The sequence below is a fragment of the Taudactylus pleione genome, unplaced genomic scaffold (genome assembly GCF_031769625.1).
Source record: "Taudactylus pleione unplaced genomic scaffold, aTauple2 ptg000015l, whole genome shotgun sequence".
NCBI classification, from domain to species: Eukaryota; Metazoa; Chordata; class Amphibia; order Anura; family Myobatrachidae; genus Taudactylus; species Taudactylus pleione.
The window spans coordinates 22,268,839-22,282,706 of NW_028284417.1; the positions used below are offsets into that span (position 1 = coordinate 22,268,839).

Sequence of the window (13,868 nt, forward strand, 5' to 3'; positions counted from 1 at the left end):
CACCACCCGAACATGCTGGTCAATCTACTGATAACGACAGATTGGCCAGGGATGAGGGAGGGTGCCTACACTGAATGACTGATCGTTCAGTGTAGGCACAGCACAGACTGTGAAACGACTGCACAATTACAATTTCGTACAGTAATCGTGCAATCTTTTCACAGTCTGCTAGTGGATGTGCCCTTTTACACAGTGTTTTCCCTACTAGTAGTGCCATCTTATGGTTACAATGAGATTCACAGTATTTCATCAACTAGTAATGAAAATCTGTAATTTAAATGTATTTTATTTGTAAATTTAATCTTTATTTTAAATGCAATAGAATTTAGCCAAAAACATTTATATTTTCTTTCACCGCCAGTTTCGGCTCAGGAGGCTATGTTTTATATGACAAGGCTGTATAATTTTATACCATCAGCACAGCAAACTCACATGTGCTTTTTTCTTCTCTCACAGCTCATTCCTCATGTATATTTACAGGATCTCATTACTAACCATACAACAAGTCACTTTTTCCAACTATCTACTGACAGATCTATATTTTCAGGTATCTCATATTCCAGTGGTTTCCAAACTGTGCGCTGCGGCACCCTGGGGTGCCTCGGGATACTTGCAGGGGTGCCTCAGGTTGGTGGCCCAGCACAAAGTCAAATTATTTATGGTCAATGTAATGTAAATATGTGGACAAACAGAAGTGCAAACCTGTCACCAACTATATAACTGAATGACAGGTAAGCACAATTTACTTCACTTTACTGCATTTTTTTTCTGAATTTCGCAATAAACTTTTGGCTTAGGGGTGCCATGAAAATTCTGATTCACAGGAGCGCCGCAATTCAAAAAAGTTTGGGAACCACTGTGACATATTCAGAAACCAGGAACAGTCCCCAAGCCTGAAATTATAATGCACCTGAGTCTCACCAAGGTACAGTATATTTTCTTAAACGGAATCTTACATAATTTCATTTTCTTTCCACTGAAGCACTAAAAAAAGGGCACTTCTAGCAGCTAAATGAGGAAGACTGGGACATATTTGCACTAACTCAGACAAAGAGATAATAAATGTACTTGGATCGGAGTGATGGTTATATAAAGTGTTGTACCGCTGGTACCTACAACCACCTGTAATGCCGCAACTTATCCCAGGTTACTTTCATGTGTTCTTCTATAGAGCTTGGTCAGACACTGGTACTGGGGTGTGGGGGATGTATTGTGTTGTCCACATTAGTTGCTGATGGGAGAGTGACCATGCTATCTTAGGGGCCTTGTTACACCACATTAGCAAGCCCGTCCCCCAGACAGGCTTGGGCACTTTGTATCTGACCTAACTCTACTCTCCCCGTGTTTCCAGCAGTCTTCCCTCCTTGTTACCAATGACGTGGATTCTTTATGCACACCTGTTTTCCTAGAGGATACTTAGGAAGAATGCAGGTGAAATGATGCAGACACTTCAAAACCGGAATAAAATTCTCATGATAAGAGTCCAAGTCTTTTAGGAATGTTCGGGTCATTTCCTGAAAAACAAAAAACACATTTGGAGATATTTAAAAAAACTACAGAAAACAAGTTCCCAGATATGTATAAAATATACTTTTATCATTCCCTATATTTGGCTCAATTTTTAGTTACAGTATGAAGCAAATCAAGTAGATTGTTCTAAGATCACATGGTTATCCCAGAGAGGATTATATCACCATGTTCTGGCTCAGTATGTAGGGTTATGATACGAGAAGGAGAGTGGTATAACCAATTCCTCAGAAAGACGCCAGTCAGAACACCCTTGGTTACCACAGGTAGCCCACCATTGTCCTATAGTATACTGAATCCTTCCTGCCAGAAATTTCCATCCAGCAGCCAAATATATACACTTGTTATGCGACTTCATAGTTCTGATCTGCCATGAAGACATTTAATAATAAACAACCTTTTGTGGTTTTATTTTAAGGGAAATTCTTCCATATGTATTTAGAAAGTGAATGCTATATGGTCCTAGGACAAACATTTCCCAAACTTGCACACCTCACCACAATCCATTCCAGAAATATAGCAGTTACAAACTGTAACAATCCTAAGAATATATTAAGAAAAAGAACAATAATAAAAAAAAGGATAGAAGAAACAATCAAGGATACGTAGAATGATAAAGTGTGAGCAAAAGCTGTGGAAAAGCAAACAGGGATGGCAGCAGTTCATTATACAAAAAGTACTTCATGTGTTTGCAGTCCTTTGCAACTCACACCTGTTTATTAACATCCAATCATTTTATTGTCTATTTGACTTCTGTTTTCAGATTTAGTTGTCATTCTGATTTCTGCCTCTCAACACCTTTTTCTTTTTTTGCCTCCATTTGTCAACTGTATACTGTATTGCTTACCTTACTATATATCTGTGCATTGTGCCGCCACTGTTGTTTTACATCTTGCTCTCCCCTTATTTTGCCATGCCACCCGGTTCCCATTCCCACCCAGTCTACAGCAACTCTGCATTCTGATCTCCCATATCCCCCCCACACATTCACACTCACCGCCCTAGTTCTTTCCCAACGCCGTTATTTTCTGCTAGGGCGTTAGATCACTTCCTCCTTCCTCTTTTGTATAGTTGCTCTACCAAAACTGACCAGCAGAGGTCCTCACAGATGAAGTACAAATATAGAAAGGAAAGGGTTAAAAAAAAACACAATGATAATCTGCAAATCTCTTTTAAACTGTTAATAACATCTCAACCGATTATTATTCTATGACTCCTGCATATTTTGTTTTGGTGCTGCAAGTGTCACTTTCCTTAAAAAATGTAGGTCATGTTTCTTCAATAGTTAACAGACAAGACATGTAAATGCAGGTGAGCGCTGTTCTGTGCTGTTGCAGGTTTAGACTCAGATAGAGCAGATAATACAGCTGATGAAAGACAAACCGCTGTGGTTCCCTATACTCTCATTACCCTCTCTGTCACTATATACTTACTCAAATGTCCACTGCCACATGCATGACATCACTTATTTTAAAATAGAATTCCATAACTGAAATCAATGAATAAATCAATGAATACAAAACATTCTTAAAGAGGAGGATCACTTCATACTTCAATTTATGATTTATCTTATTGTGGCCAAAAGATATACAAATAAATATGAAGGCACTTGCCAGACTCTCTAGAAATGCCCTGTATCTGTAACATAGCAGTACCAATCTGCAGATAGCAGGTCACTGCCAAACCTGGTGCTGGAAGAGTTAAAGAGTAATACATGTTTTACAAAAAAAAAAAAAAATCAATAGACTGTCAATTACTTCCAAAGAACAAGACAAACGGGGCTGAGTGAAGCGCCCTCATGGGAGCCCAGGAAAGCAATTGTGAGATGATAAAAACTAGCAGCAACTGAAAGGCAGAAAAACGCAGCATCAAGCGAGAATGACAGAAGAAAAGAAATCCATACTTTCTGATATGCCACCAGAGACTCTGAAACATGTAATTAGTCATTTTCTCTTTTGTGAGCACAACTGAAGCGTTCAGAAAAGAGATATGTATCTATTAATAAGCAGCGGTTTGTCTTTCATCAGCTGTATTATCTGCTCTATCTGAGTCTAAACCTGCAGCAGCACAGAACAGCGCTCACCTGCATTTACATGTCTTGTCTGTTAACTATTGAAGAAACATGTCCTACACTTTAAGGCAAGTGACACTTGCAGCACCAAAACAAAATATGCAGGAGTCATAGAATAATAACTGGTTGAGATGTTATTAACAGTTTAAAAGAGATTTGCAGATTATCATCATTTTTTTTAACCCTTTCCATTCTTTATTTGTACTTCATCTGTGACGGCCTCTGCTGGTTATTTGTTGTTAGAGCAACTATACAAAAGAGGAGGGAGGAAGTGATCTAACGCCCAAGCAGAAAATAACAGTTGCTGAATGGAGGGCCATAAGCATATCCAATTCCAGCTTGTCATTTGTAGTCATTGTGTCAGATTTCCCCTTCCTCTTGAAAGGTTTACATGAGCTAAAGTTCTCGCTGATCTTAAATATAGGCAATGAGAAAACAATCAAGGTTCCAGGGCAGTAAATCCACTGAAGTACTAGGGCAAAATGTACAGTAGTTTGCTCAATTACTAGACTAACCGAATAGTTATTCTAACCAGTGTGTTAAACATGCACTGTAGCAGCTTTCATAAAGCCACAAGAGACTGGGGGATAGCTTTAATGCAAAACATTGAGGGGGGTACTGGGGCCTAAGGAGATGCCTGTTAAATTGGGTCAGCTTTTATTTTTAGGTTTTTTTAGTCTTTTTAATTCCTTTTAATTTTTTAATTTTATATGGAGTTAAGCAAGCAAAAAGTAGCGTGTTTCATTTCTTACCTATTAATCAAACATCCTTGGTTTTGATTAAACATGGGAACCCCAAATCTTTTCCACCAAAATCTTACTAAATAAACATAATATATAAACACTGTATAGGTCCAGCAATGTATATTTTTTACCAGCTTGAATTACAACTTTCATCCGCTCTAATACTTCATTATGCAATATCATAATTATTTCATATGAAATGCTACAGTTATTAATCGACCTCAGTGGCTTTTCCAAAACTAGAACATTTTAGTTAGAAACATATTTAAGTAATACAAAAATAGTAAAACAACCTATATGAGAAAGTACATTTAAAAGATAAAATACACAAATAAAGAACAGCTGAATCATTTAACCGATGCCATAAATACCTTTAAATAATTGTCATTGGTTAGAAGCTTCACTTGTGCCTCGGGTGTCTGACTTTCAACGTACCTAAAAGGAAACATATAAATACACTGATATCGGGGCCCACTGCTTTCATGGAAAATTACAGCCATGGTTACCATTACTGCCTCACAGCACTGAGGTCGTGGGTTCGATTCCCACTATGGCCCTAACTGTGTGGAGTTTGTATATTCTCCCTGTGCTTGCTTGGGTTTCCTCCAGGTACTCCGGTTTCCTCCCACACTCCAAAAATATACTGGTAGGATAATTGGGTTCCAACAAAAAATTAACCGTAGTGTGTAAGGGTGTGTGCATGTGATAGGGAATGTAGATTGTAAGCTCCACTGGGGCAGGGACTGATGTGAATGGGCAAATATTCTCTGTAATGCGCTGCGGAATATGTGTGCGCTATATAAATAACTGGTAATAAATAAATAAATAATTATGGTGTCATGTCAGATTTTTTTTTTTTTTTTAACACAAATTGCATATGAATTAGAGCAGTTTTCCCTAAGTTTTTGAAGGTTGTTGCCTGAAATAAGAAGTTAATTAAAGATGGGGTCAATTAAACTTATGAACTACTACCAAATCTGGGGGGATACAGTTTGAAATCATGAAAACTCTGTTTAAAATCATACCTAAAGTGTGTATTTGAAGCACTCCATAAATCTGATGAAAGTTGTAGTCCCGGGAAAACAATATAATGGCCTTTTAAATCTGTAAGAATCCTATATCACTTTTCAAGAACAGCTACTTCAACATACAATCCAAGTCTTTTCTAAAATCCCTAGATGTGTAGTCGGCTGTATAGAACTACAGGTAGTGAGTACGGAGTGGGTATATAATGCCGGCAGTCGGGATGACTCCTGTCAAAATTACCAACAGCGGCATCCCGATGGTCGGTATCTCAACAGGGGTTGGGTAAGTATACTTACTCTCCCCCTTTCTCCCCCTAACCCTAACTTCTTGTAGCCTAACACTAACCATCCCCACACTGCACCCTAACCCTCCCCATTAGCGCCTATACCCAAGTCTCACCCCTTCATGCCTAAACCTGCCCCCCTCCCCAGTGCCTAACCCTAACCCACTCCCCTCCCCCTAGTGGTGCCTAACCATAATACCCCCCAGCGGTGCCTAACTCTTAACCCCCCACAAAACCTAACCCTAACACCGCTATGCTGCCTAAACGTAACACTCCACTCCCTGTGGCTAATAGCTAAGACGCCCCCGGTTAAACTCATTTGGGAAGGCGCCTGTCTTTATTCTTCCATCAGGATTAAAATAGGTGGCGGTATTTCGACGCCCATCTTAAATCCTATGACGGGCTTTCACCATCAAGATTTAGACCGGCGGCATCCCGTCTGCCGGTCTACTAACTACATCCGTGATTACAATCCAGATGTGCCCCTGCAAAATATCAACATCCATGTCACCTCATTATATAATATAATATATATATATATATATATATATATATACACACACACACACACACACGTGTGTATATATATATATATATATATATATATATATATAAATCCCAGGGGAAGGACCACACACAGTTGATCAATAATGATGGGCGCTGAAACCACATAATGAAGTATACATGCCTTGGTCCCCATAGAGGATCAAAAAATTAGGCCAGCACACCATAGTTCTGTATCATCAAAAAGTCATATATTAGAATACAGCCATGTTTATATTGGATAGTATATAAAGCACATGTCACTACTGGAATGCAGTACAAATACTTATCAACGCCTGGTGACCATATGCAATAAGACCAATCATATGCCCTCATTAGTTTTATCACATATAGTATATGAATACAGAAGAGCATACTAACCTCATAAAGGATGTCAAATGACGAATGTTTTCACACTGATTATGAGATAAGTGCTTTATTCGATTCCTCATCTCTGGTAGCCCACAACACAAAACACTGAGGGGCTGAGAATAAAAATGTTCCACCACAGAGAGCTGGAAATAAAAGTGTATAATTTATAAACATGTCAATGTAACATTATCGCATACTGTAATGTACTGCTCATGGTAAATAGTATAAGGAGGAGGAGTTTGTGAACCTTCATCAAATAAAGAGACAATTGAAAGTCTCAGCTACAGGAACAATCAATAATATTTCTACAAAAAAAATATTCCCTTCCTGATCTACACTATCAGTCATTTGTCCAGTTTTTATTGATATTTAAGCAATTCAAGTTCGGTGAATAACCTGATATGGTACAAAGGTAAGCATAAACTGCTAGAGGTTAAGAAACTAAATATACATTTTAAAAAATTAGGTTAGCAGAAATTGAAAAATAATTGTGCCCACACACATAGCGATATTTTAGCCGATCTGGCCGATTCCGACGCATTGGAACGACAGATCGTGCAAAATATGCCAAAATCGTGAGGAAATCGTGAGTCCCCACTCACGATCACGATGCGCGTCCCCGCAGGTCGCGCATCGCATCTTCAGATCTGCCGTGCTGTAGGGCAGATCTGACAATCTCAAGTCAGGATGCACTGGAGTAGTTAGGATGCACGATAGATCGTGTGTCACATTGGCAGCTTTTTCATACCAAATCGTGTGCAGGACTGCCGGGGAGCTCCCGGGGAGAGTTCAGGGGGAAATCGTGTACATCGGCTAATCGGGAACACATTGCTATGTGTGTGGGCACCTTAAGTTTCAGAGTTATAAAAGAAGGACTTTTTGGGGAAACAAGTAATGGGTTAATAACTTATAGATGTTCTGCAGCAATGAAAATGAGGCTTGCCTGAACCATTGAGACTGGAAGAAGGTCTTGCGGACCAATGAATCAAAATCTTTGGCTCATCATGCATGGTTTTTGTACGCCATCCAGAAGGCTAAAGGACAGTTCATCAGTGTGTGATGGCTATTTATTAAACAAGCCACCGTTTCCTGGAATGTTTAAACCCGAAATTTAAAAGGGCAATACTTTTAAAAGAAAAATATCCAATGTTTTGCTATTAAAAGCATTGCCCTTTTAAATTTCATGCTTGAACACAGCGGAAAGCTGCGGCTTTCACAAGCTATTGCTCAGTAAATAAACACCTGTGAACTGTCAAACACGGAGTGGGCATCTTACACACATTGGTATCACAAACTAAAAGGGCTACCACAGTATTTTGCAGTGTCATTCAATAGCCTCTGGTATACGCCTAGTTGGTCAACTGTAACTTCCGGTTACAGACTCAGTTGAACACAGATATACAAGTTGCATATCAAATTAATCAGCAGTCTCCGTGTGCATCCTAGTCGCATCGCAATGTGACTTAGATGCATTTTCAGAAAAAAAAAAAAAAAAAAAAAGCCACCAAACACTAGAGTTGCGTGGGACCTGGCAGCTTACTCATGCTAGGCATATTGAGCTGCATAGCATCTTGAGGCTAGATGAGCAAGAACACATCTGTAAACTATGGAGTTTGTAGTATTGTGGATAATATCTATTCTACACATTTTTAAAGCTGTGCTAGATGAGAAGTACATAGACTCTGCAGAGAAAATGTGAGATTCTGCTGCCATTTACAGTGGTCTCTACTTCAATGTTTACACACTTTTTCAAATTCGCTCTGGGAGGCAGTTTGTCTGCAAACTACCCTGTTATCACTTTCTATACTAAAATCACAGCATACATTGTGGTCTGGTTATACCAATTTTGAGCAAATGTGCACTAAGAAGGGGGAAAAGCTATATATAATAATTTCTTAGCCAAACTGTTCACCATTTAGCTTCTGCTATTCCTAGAAAATTCATAAAATCTGAATCTCTCGTTACCATATGATATTATGGGTAAATGCTTAGTCTCATTCACCAATCCTTTCACACATCAACCACTTCACCCAAAATAAGCTATACATCTTGCTGGTTGTAAAAAAATAAAAATAAATAAGAGTTATGGTAGACTTACCATTGATAATGCCTTTTTCTTCGAGGTCCATAGGGATACCACGGGGGTAAGGTGGTTGGAGAGGTCCAGGCACCAAACAGTCAAAGCCATCAGCTCCCAGGATGCCTCGGGTCCTCCTCCATATATACCCTGCCTCCAGCCACAGGCCTTCAGTTTTGTAAACAAGCCTCAAGGCAGGAGAAGGAAAGAGGAGAAGAAAGAACAATCGTACACCAGAAGCACTCTCACACAAGATGAGGGAATCCGTGACCGAAAACAAAAAATACCCAATGCAGCCAAGTGCGTCAGGATGGGTGCCCTGTGGACCCTATGGACCTCGAAGAAAAAGGAGCTATCTAGGTAAGTCTACCATAACTCTTATTTTCTTCTTCACAGTGACACCATGGGGATGTCCTAAAGCAGTTCCCCTAGGGTGGGGAACGCTCCTGAGCAGAAAGGAGAACTCGTCACCCAAAGGAAGTATCCTAAGAGGCAAATGAATCAAAGGCATAGAACCTAAGAAAAGTGTGGACAGAAGACCACGTGGCTGCCTTGCACAATTGTTCAGCAGAGGCACCACGACTAAAAGCTCACGATGGCCCTACAGACAGAGTAGAATGTGCTGTCACAGTGTTTGGGGCAGGGAGATCAGCCAGTGTATACACCTGAGAGATAGCCATACGTAACCATCGAGCCAGGGTCTGCTTGTTAGCTGGCCATCCTAGTTTGTGAGAACCATATAATACAACAAGAGCATCTCATTTTCTAACAGAGTTTGTACGCTAAACATCAATACGGAGAGCACGAACTACACCCAGGGAGGCTTCACCTACAGAAAGGTTTGGAGCCTGAAAAGCTGGAACTACAAATGCTTCATTTACATGAAAAGGGGACACTACCTTAGGAGGTAACCCTCCCTTGTACGAAGAACAGCTCTATCCTGGTGAAAAATAAAAAATGGGGAGCGACTGCCTAATCAGAGACTCTACGTGCAGAAGAGATAGCGAAGAGAAAAAGTGTCTTTGCTGTCAACGATTTCAAGTCTACAGAGTCCAGAGGTTCAAATGGGGGAGCTTATAGCCCCTTAAGAACCAAAGACAGATTCCATGGTGCTACCGGTGGGACAAAAGGAGGCTGAACTCACAGAACTCCCTGAAAAAAAAATTCTAACATCTGGTATTGAAGCAATCATTCTCTGGAACCAGACTGAGAGTGCAGGTTTCTGCATTTTCAAAGTGGCCAGATGAAGACATAGGTCTAAACCCGCCTGGGGAAAAGCCAGTACCCGGGAAACCCTAAACAACTTAGGATCATACCTTCCTGTGGGAACACCACTGATCAAAAGAATGCCAAACCCTGTAATAGATACGGGGCAGAGGCAGACTTTCATGCCCTAAGCATCGTTTGAATCACAGAGCAGGAAAACCTTTGGCTCTTAAGGTTAAAGATTCAAGACCCACGCCATCAAAGCCAGATGAGGTAAGTCCGGATGCTGGTAGGGACCCTGCATTAACAGATCCTGCCATAGAGGATACCTATGTATGTCGATGAACCAATGACGCCTGGGCCAAGCTGAAGCCACTAGTATTACTGTTCCGCCTTCCTGCTTGAATTTCCTGAGGACTCTTGGGAGGAGGGAAATTGGAGGATACACCAGCTTGAAGTCCCATCTTACTGCCAGTGCATTCACAAATGCTGCTAATGGGTCTCTGGACCTGGACCCGTACCTGGGGACTTTGTGGTTGTGACATGATGCAATGAGGTCTATGTCTGGTAGACCCCATTTGTAAACCAAGAGCTGAAACACTCCCGGCTGGAGAGACCACTCTCCGGCATGTATGTCCTGGAGAGTTAGGAAGTCAGCTTCCCAATTGAGGACACTCGGTATGAATATTGCCGAAATGGCTGGAAGATGACGTTCTGCCTAAATCAGAACCTGTGTCACTTCTTACATGGCTGCATGTCTTTGCGTGCCTCCCTGATGATTGGGATAGGCCACTGTAGTCGCGTTGTCGGGCTGGATCTGGACCGGCCTGCCATGGAGAAGGTCCAGTGCCATGAAAAGTGCTTTGTATACTGCTCGCAGCTTCAGAATGTTTATTGGCAGATGACTTTCCTGATTTGTCCATCTTCCCTGACATGTGTGATGACACGTCACTACCCCCATCCGTGAAGACTGGCATCCGTGGTGAGAAGCACCCAATTTGAAATCAGCGCCCTTTGTCTAGATGATCCTTTTTCAGCCACCACAAGAGGGAGAGATGAACCTCTGGAGTGAGCAGGATCCTCTGGGACCTTGTTAGCTGATACGGTCCATTCAACCTGGAGAGAATCAATCTTTTCAGAGGCCTGGAATGAAATAGAGCATACCCCACCATGTCGAAGGTGGATACCATTGATCCCAGGACCTGCATCACTGATAGAATGGATACCCATCGCTTGCGTAACAGTTTGTGTACTCGCAATGATAGGGCCGCAATCTTGTCCTCTGGTAGAAACACCCTTTGTACCTGAGAATCCAGAAGTGCTCCCAGATGTATCATCTGCTATGTTGGAGAAAGAGAGGATTTCTTCCAATTGATGATCCAGACGTGCTTTTGTAGGCAGGCTATGGTCAGTTGAAGATGGTATCGTAAAACAACTGGAGTTTGTGCCAATATCAGAAGATCGTCCAGATATGGTAGTATTCGGATTTCCTGACGCCTGAGATAGGCCATAATGACTGCCATTATCTTGGTAAATACCCGGGGGGCGGTTGATAGGCCAAAGGGTAGTGTCTGAAATTGGTAATGTTGTTGTAGGACAGCAAACCATAGAAATTGTTGGTGGGATGGCATAATAGGAACATGCAGATACGCATCCTGAATGTCCAGGGACACCATAAAATCCCCAAGCTCCATTACCAAAATAATTGACTGGAGAGTTTCCATACGGAACTTGGGTACATGGATAAACCTGTTGAGGGTTTTTAGATTTAGAATAGGGCAATAAGACCCATTTGGTTTCTGAACCAAAAATAGATTGGAATAATAACTCCTTTCTTGTTGCAACACAGGAACTGGGATTATTACCCCTGGCCGCAGCAGGCCTTGCCCTCCTGAAGGGCCAAGGCCTTGACCGCATCTGATGGAGGATCTGTGCAGAAAAACTTCTGAGGAAGATGCCTCCGGAAAGTGAGGGCATACCCCTGAGAGACCACTTCACGGACCCAGGCATCTGTTGTTGTTTGATGCCAGTAATCCACAAATTGAAAAAGTCGGCCTCCCACCCTGGGAACCCCCAGGAGGAGACCCACCACATCAGTCTGAGAGTTTGTCATCAGGCTTAGAAGCTGGACATCTGGCCGACCCAGACCTCTTAGTTTGTCGTCTGGATGTCCTGCGAAAACAAGACGGCTTGGAGGAAGGACCGAAAAGAAAACTGCCTAGATTTTATTGTACCCGTAGATGGCAGACCTGCAGACTTTGAAGCCGCCAGAGTAGCTATTATCTTATCTAACTCCAAAAAGTATATTTCCATAGAAAGGGAATGTTACAAGAGCCTTCTAAGATCCCGTATCAGCTTTCCAGGATCTTAACCAAAGGAACCTGCGCGCCACTACTGAAGCGGCTGATGCTTTAGAAGCTAAAATCGAAGCATCTATTGCAGCTCCTCCCAAATAGAAGGCCGCTTCCCTATTGTTGGAGATATACTTAATCTGTTCTCTGGTAGCATCTGGGTAGAGAGTCTTCCAATGCCCCCCGTCCATTCTTCAACAGCTTTGGCTACGGAGGTTCCAGCCATAGCTGGAAGAGTAACCGCTCCCGATGATGAAAATATTGCCTTAAGACATGTTTAAATTTTCCTGTCTGTAGAACCCTTAAGAGAAGATGCTGACGGAATAGGCAACGTAGCATCTCTGACTAAGTGCATCACGTGAACATCCACAGTGGGAGGTACCTCACACTTAGTACATTCAGAAGCTGGGAAAGGATATAACAATGTTAATCTTTAATTCACATAAAACGGTTTATCCATGCCTCTTCCATAAGCTCAGTGAGCTGCTCGGATTTAGGAAACTCCGTTTTGGCCACCTTCCGGTGTTTAAACACTGGAGCCTTCTTACTAGGGGCTGGTTCATCATCCTGAATATCTAGGGTTGATTTAACTGCCCTCGCCAAAGCAGCAACATCCAGTGTGAACGGATGGTTATCCTCTCCCGAGCTAGATCCTGGAGAAGAACCCTGCGCATCATCTGATTCCTCTGATGATGCGTCTGAATCCATATGCTGATAAAAAAATAAACTTTCGCTTAGATGCCATAGTAACTATCGGTCTGCTTGCAACAGCTGACTGAGCCATACTCTGACTTGAGTGGGCCTAAGCATCCATCCAGGATGGATGTATAGGAGGTGCAAACATTGCATGCTGTGGGTACCCCACACAAGGAGGCAGTATGGAAGTAGCCATACGATCCATAAACTGCTTCATAACCTGAGACAAGGAGGATACCCAAGATGGCTCTTGTACAGGGACTGGTATACTGGACTGGTGAGGTGGTTTTTGATAACAAACAGCACACAAACCATCTTTTATAAAGTCCTGAGTGGACAAGCTCGCCAAAACAGGCTTTACATGAAACCAGCACAGGGGCCTCCCCCTCTTGATTCACTTTACTTTTTGAGATATCAATGCAATGTAATGCAACAGCCTTCACAAATAACAAATAAATCAAGTATAAAGAAAAACCCCACACACCTGCAACAGAGGGATGAGGAGAAAAACAGTGAAAGTTATAACTGACAGTCAGAAATCAAAGGCAGTATTAACACAGCAGCTAGCAAACAGTCACACATAATGCATATGCAACTTTAGTTGTACTGGGCTCTGAATCAACTACTCAAAACATGATGCTTGGGAGGATAGAGCACTATATACCTGGCCTATGAAAGAGGTATATAGGGAGATTGACCCAAAACCTCCTGAGACCAACAGCAGTGCACCAATAGTGGACTGTGAGCGTCTCATAAACACGAGGTGATTGACCCAGAAGCGCGAAAACCTTTGAAGGGACTGCATCTGGATAGGGTGAGGAGCTGCCGGGGGAGCGTCTACCTCCCCTAAGCTGCATCAACCGGCCGGGTATGCTGGCCTTGTGGCAGCAGAAGAGTCTGCTGCCGATCCCCGGTGCCAGACGATAAGGCCCCAGAGGTCTAGTGAGGACGCGGACACCACGGGCCCTGACTG

The 13,868-nt window shown here is 42.0% G+C and overlaps 1 protein-coding gene across 2 annotated transcripts in view; it reads right to left on the reverse strand.

Moving 5' to 3' along the window:
* Nucleotides 1–13,868, reverse strand: part of ORC3 (origin recognition complex subunit 3) — a 111,613-nt gene that overhangs the window by 37,388 nt on the left and 60,357 nt on the right. For both annotated transcript variants that reach the window (XM_088471907.1, XM_088471916.1), the window contains exons 11-13: nt 6,575–6,708; nt 4,713–4,776; nt 1,398–1,514 (exon numbers count right to left, since the gene is read on the reverse strand). In XM_088471907.1, coding sequence (XP_088328033.1) covers nt 1,398–1,514; nt 4,713–4,776; nt 6,575–6,708 — 315 coding nt within the window. The remainder of the gene's footprint in view (nt 1–1,397; nt 1,515–4,712; nt 4,777–6,574; nt 6,709–13,868) is intronic.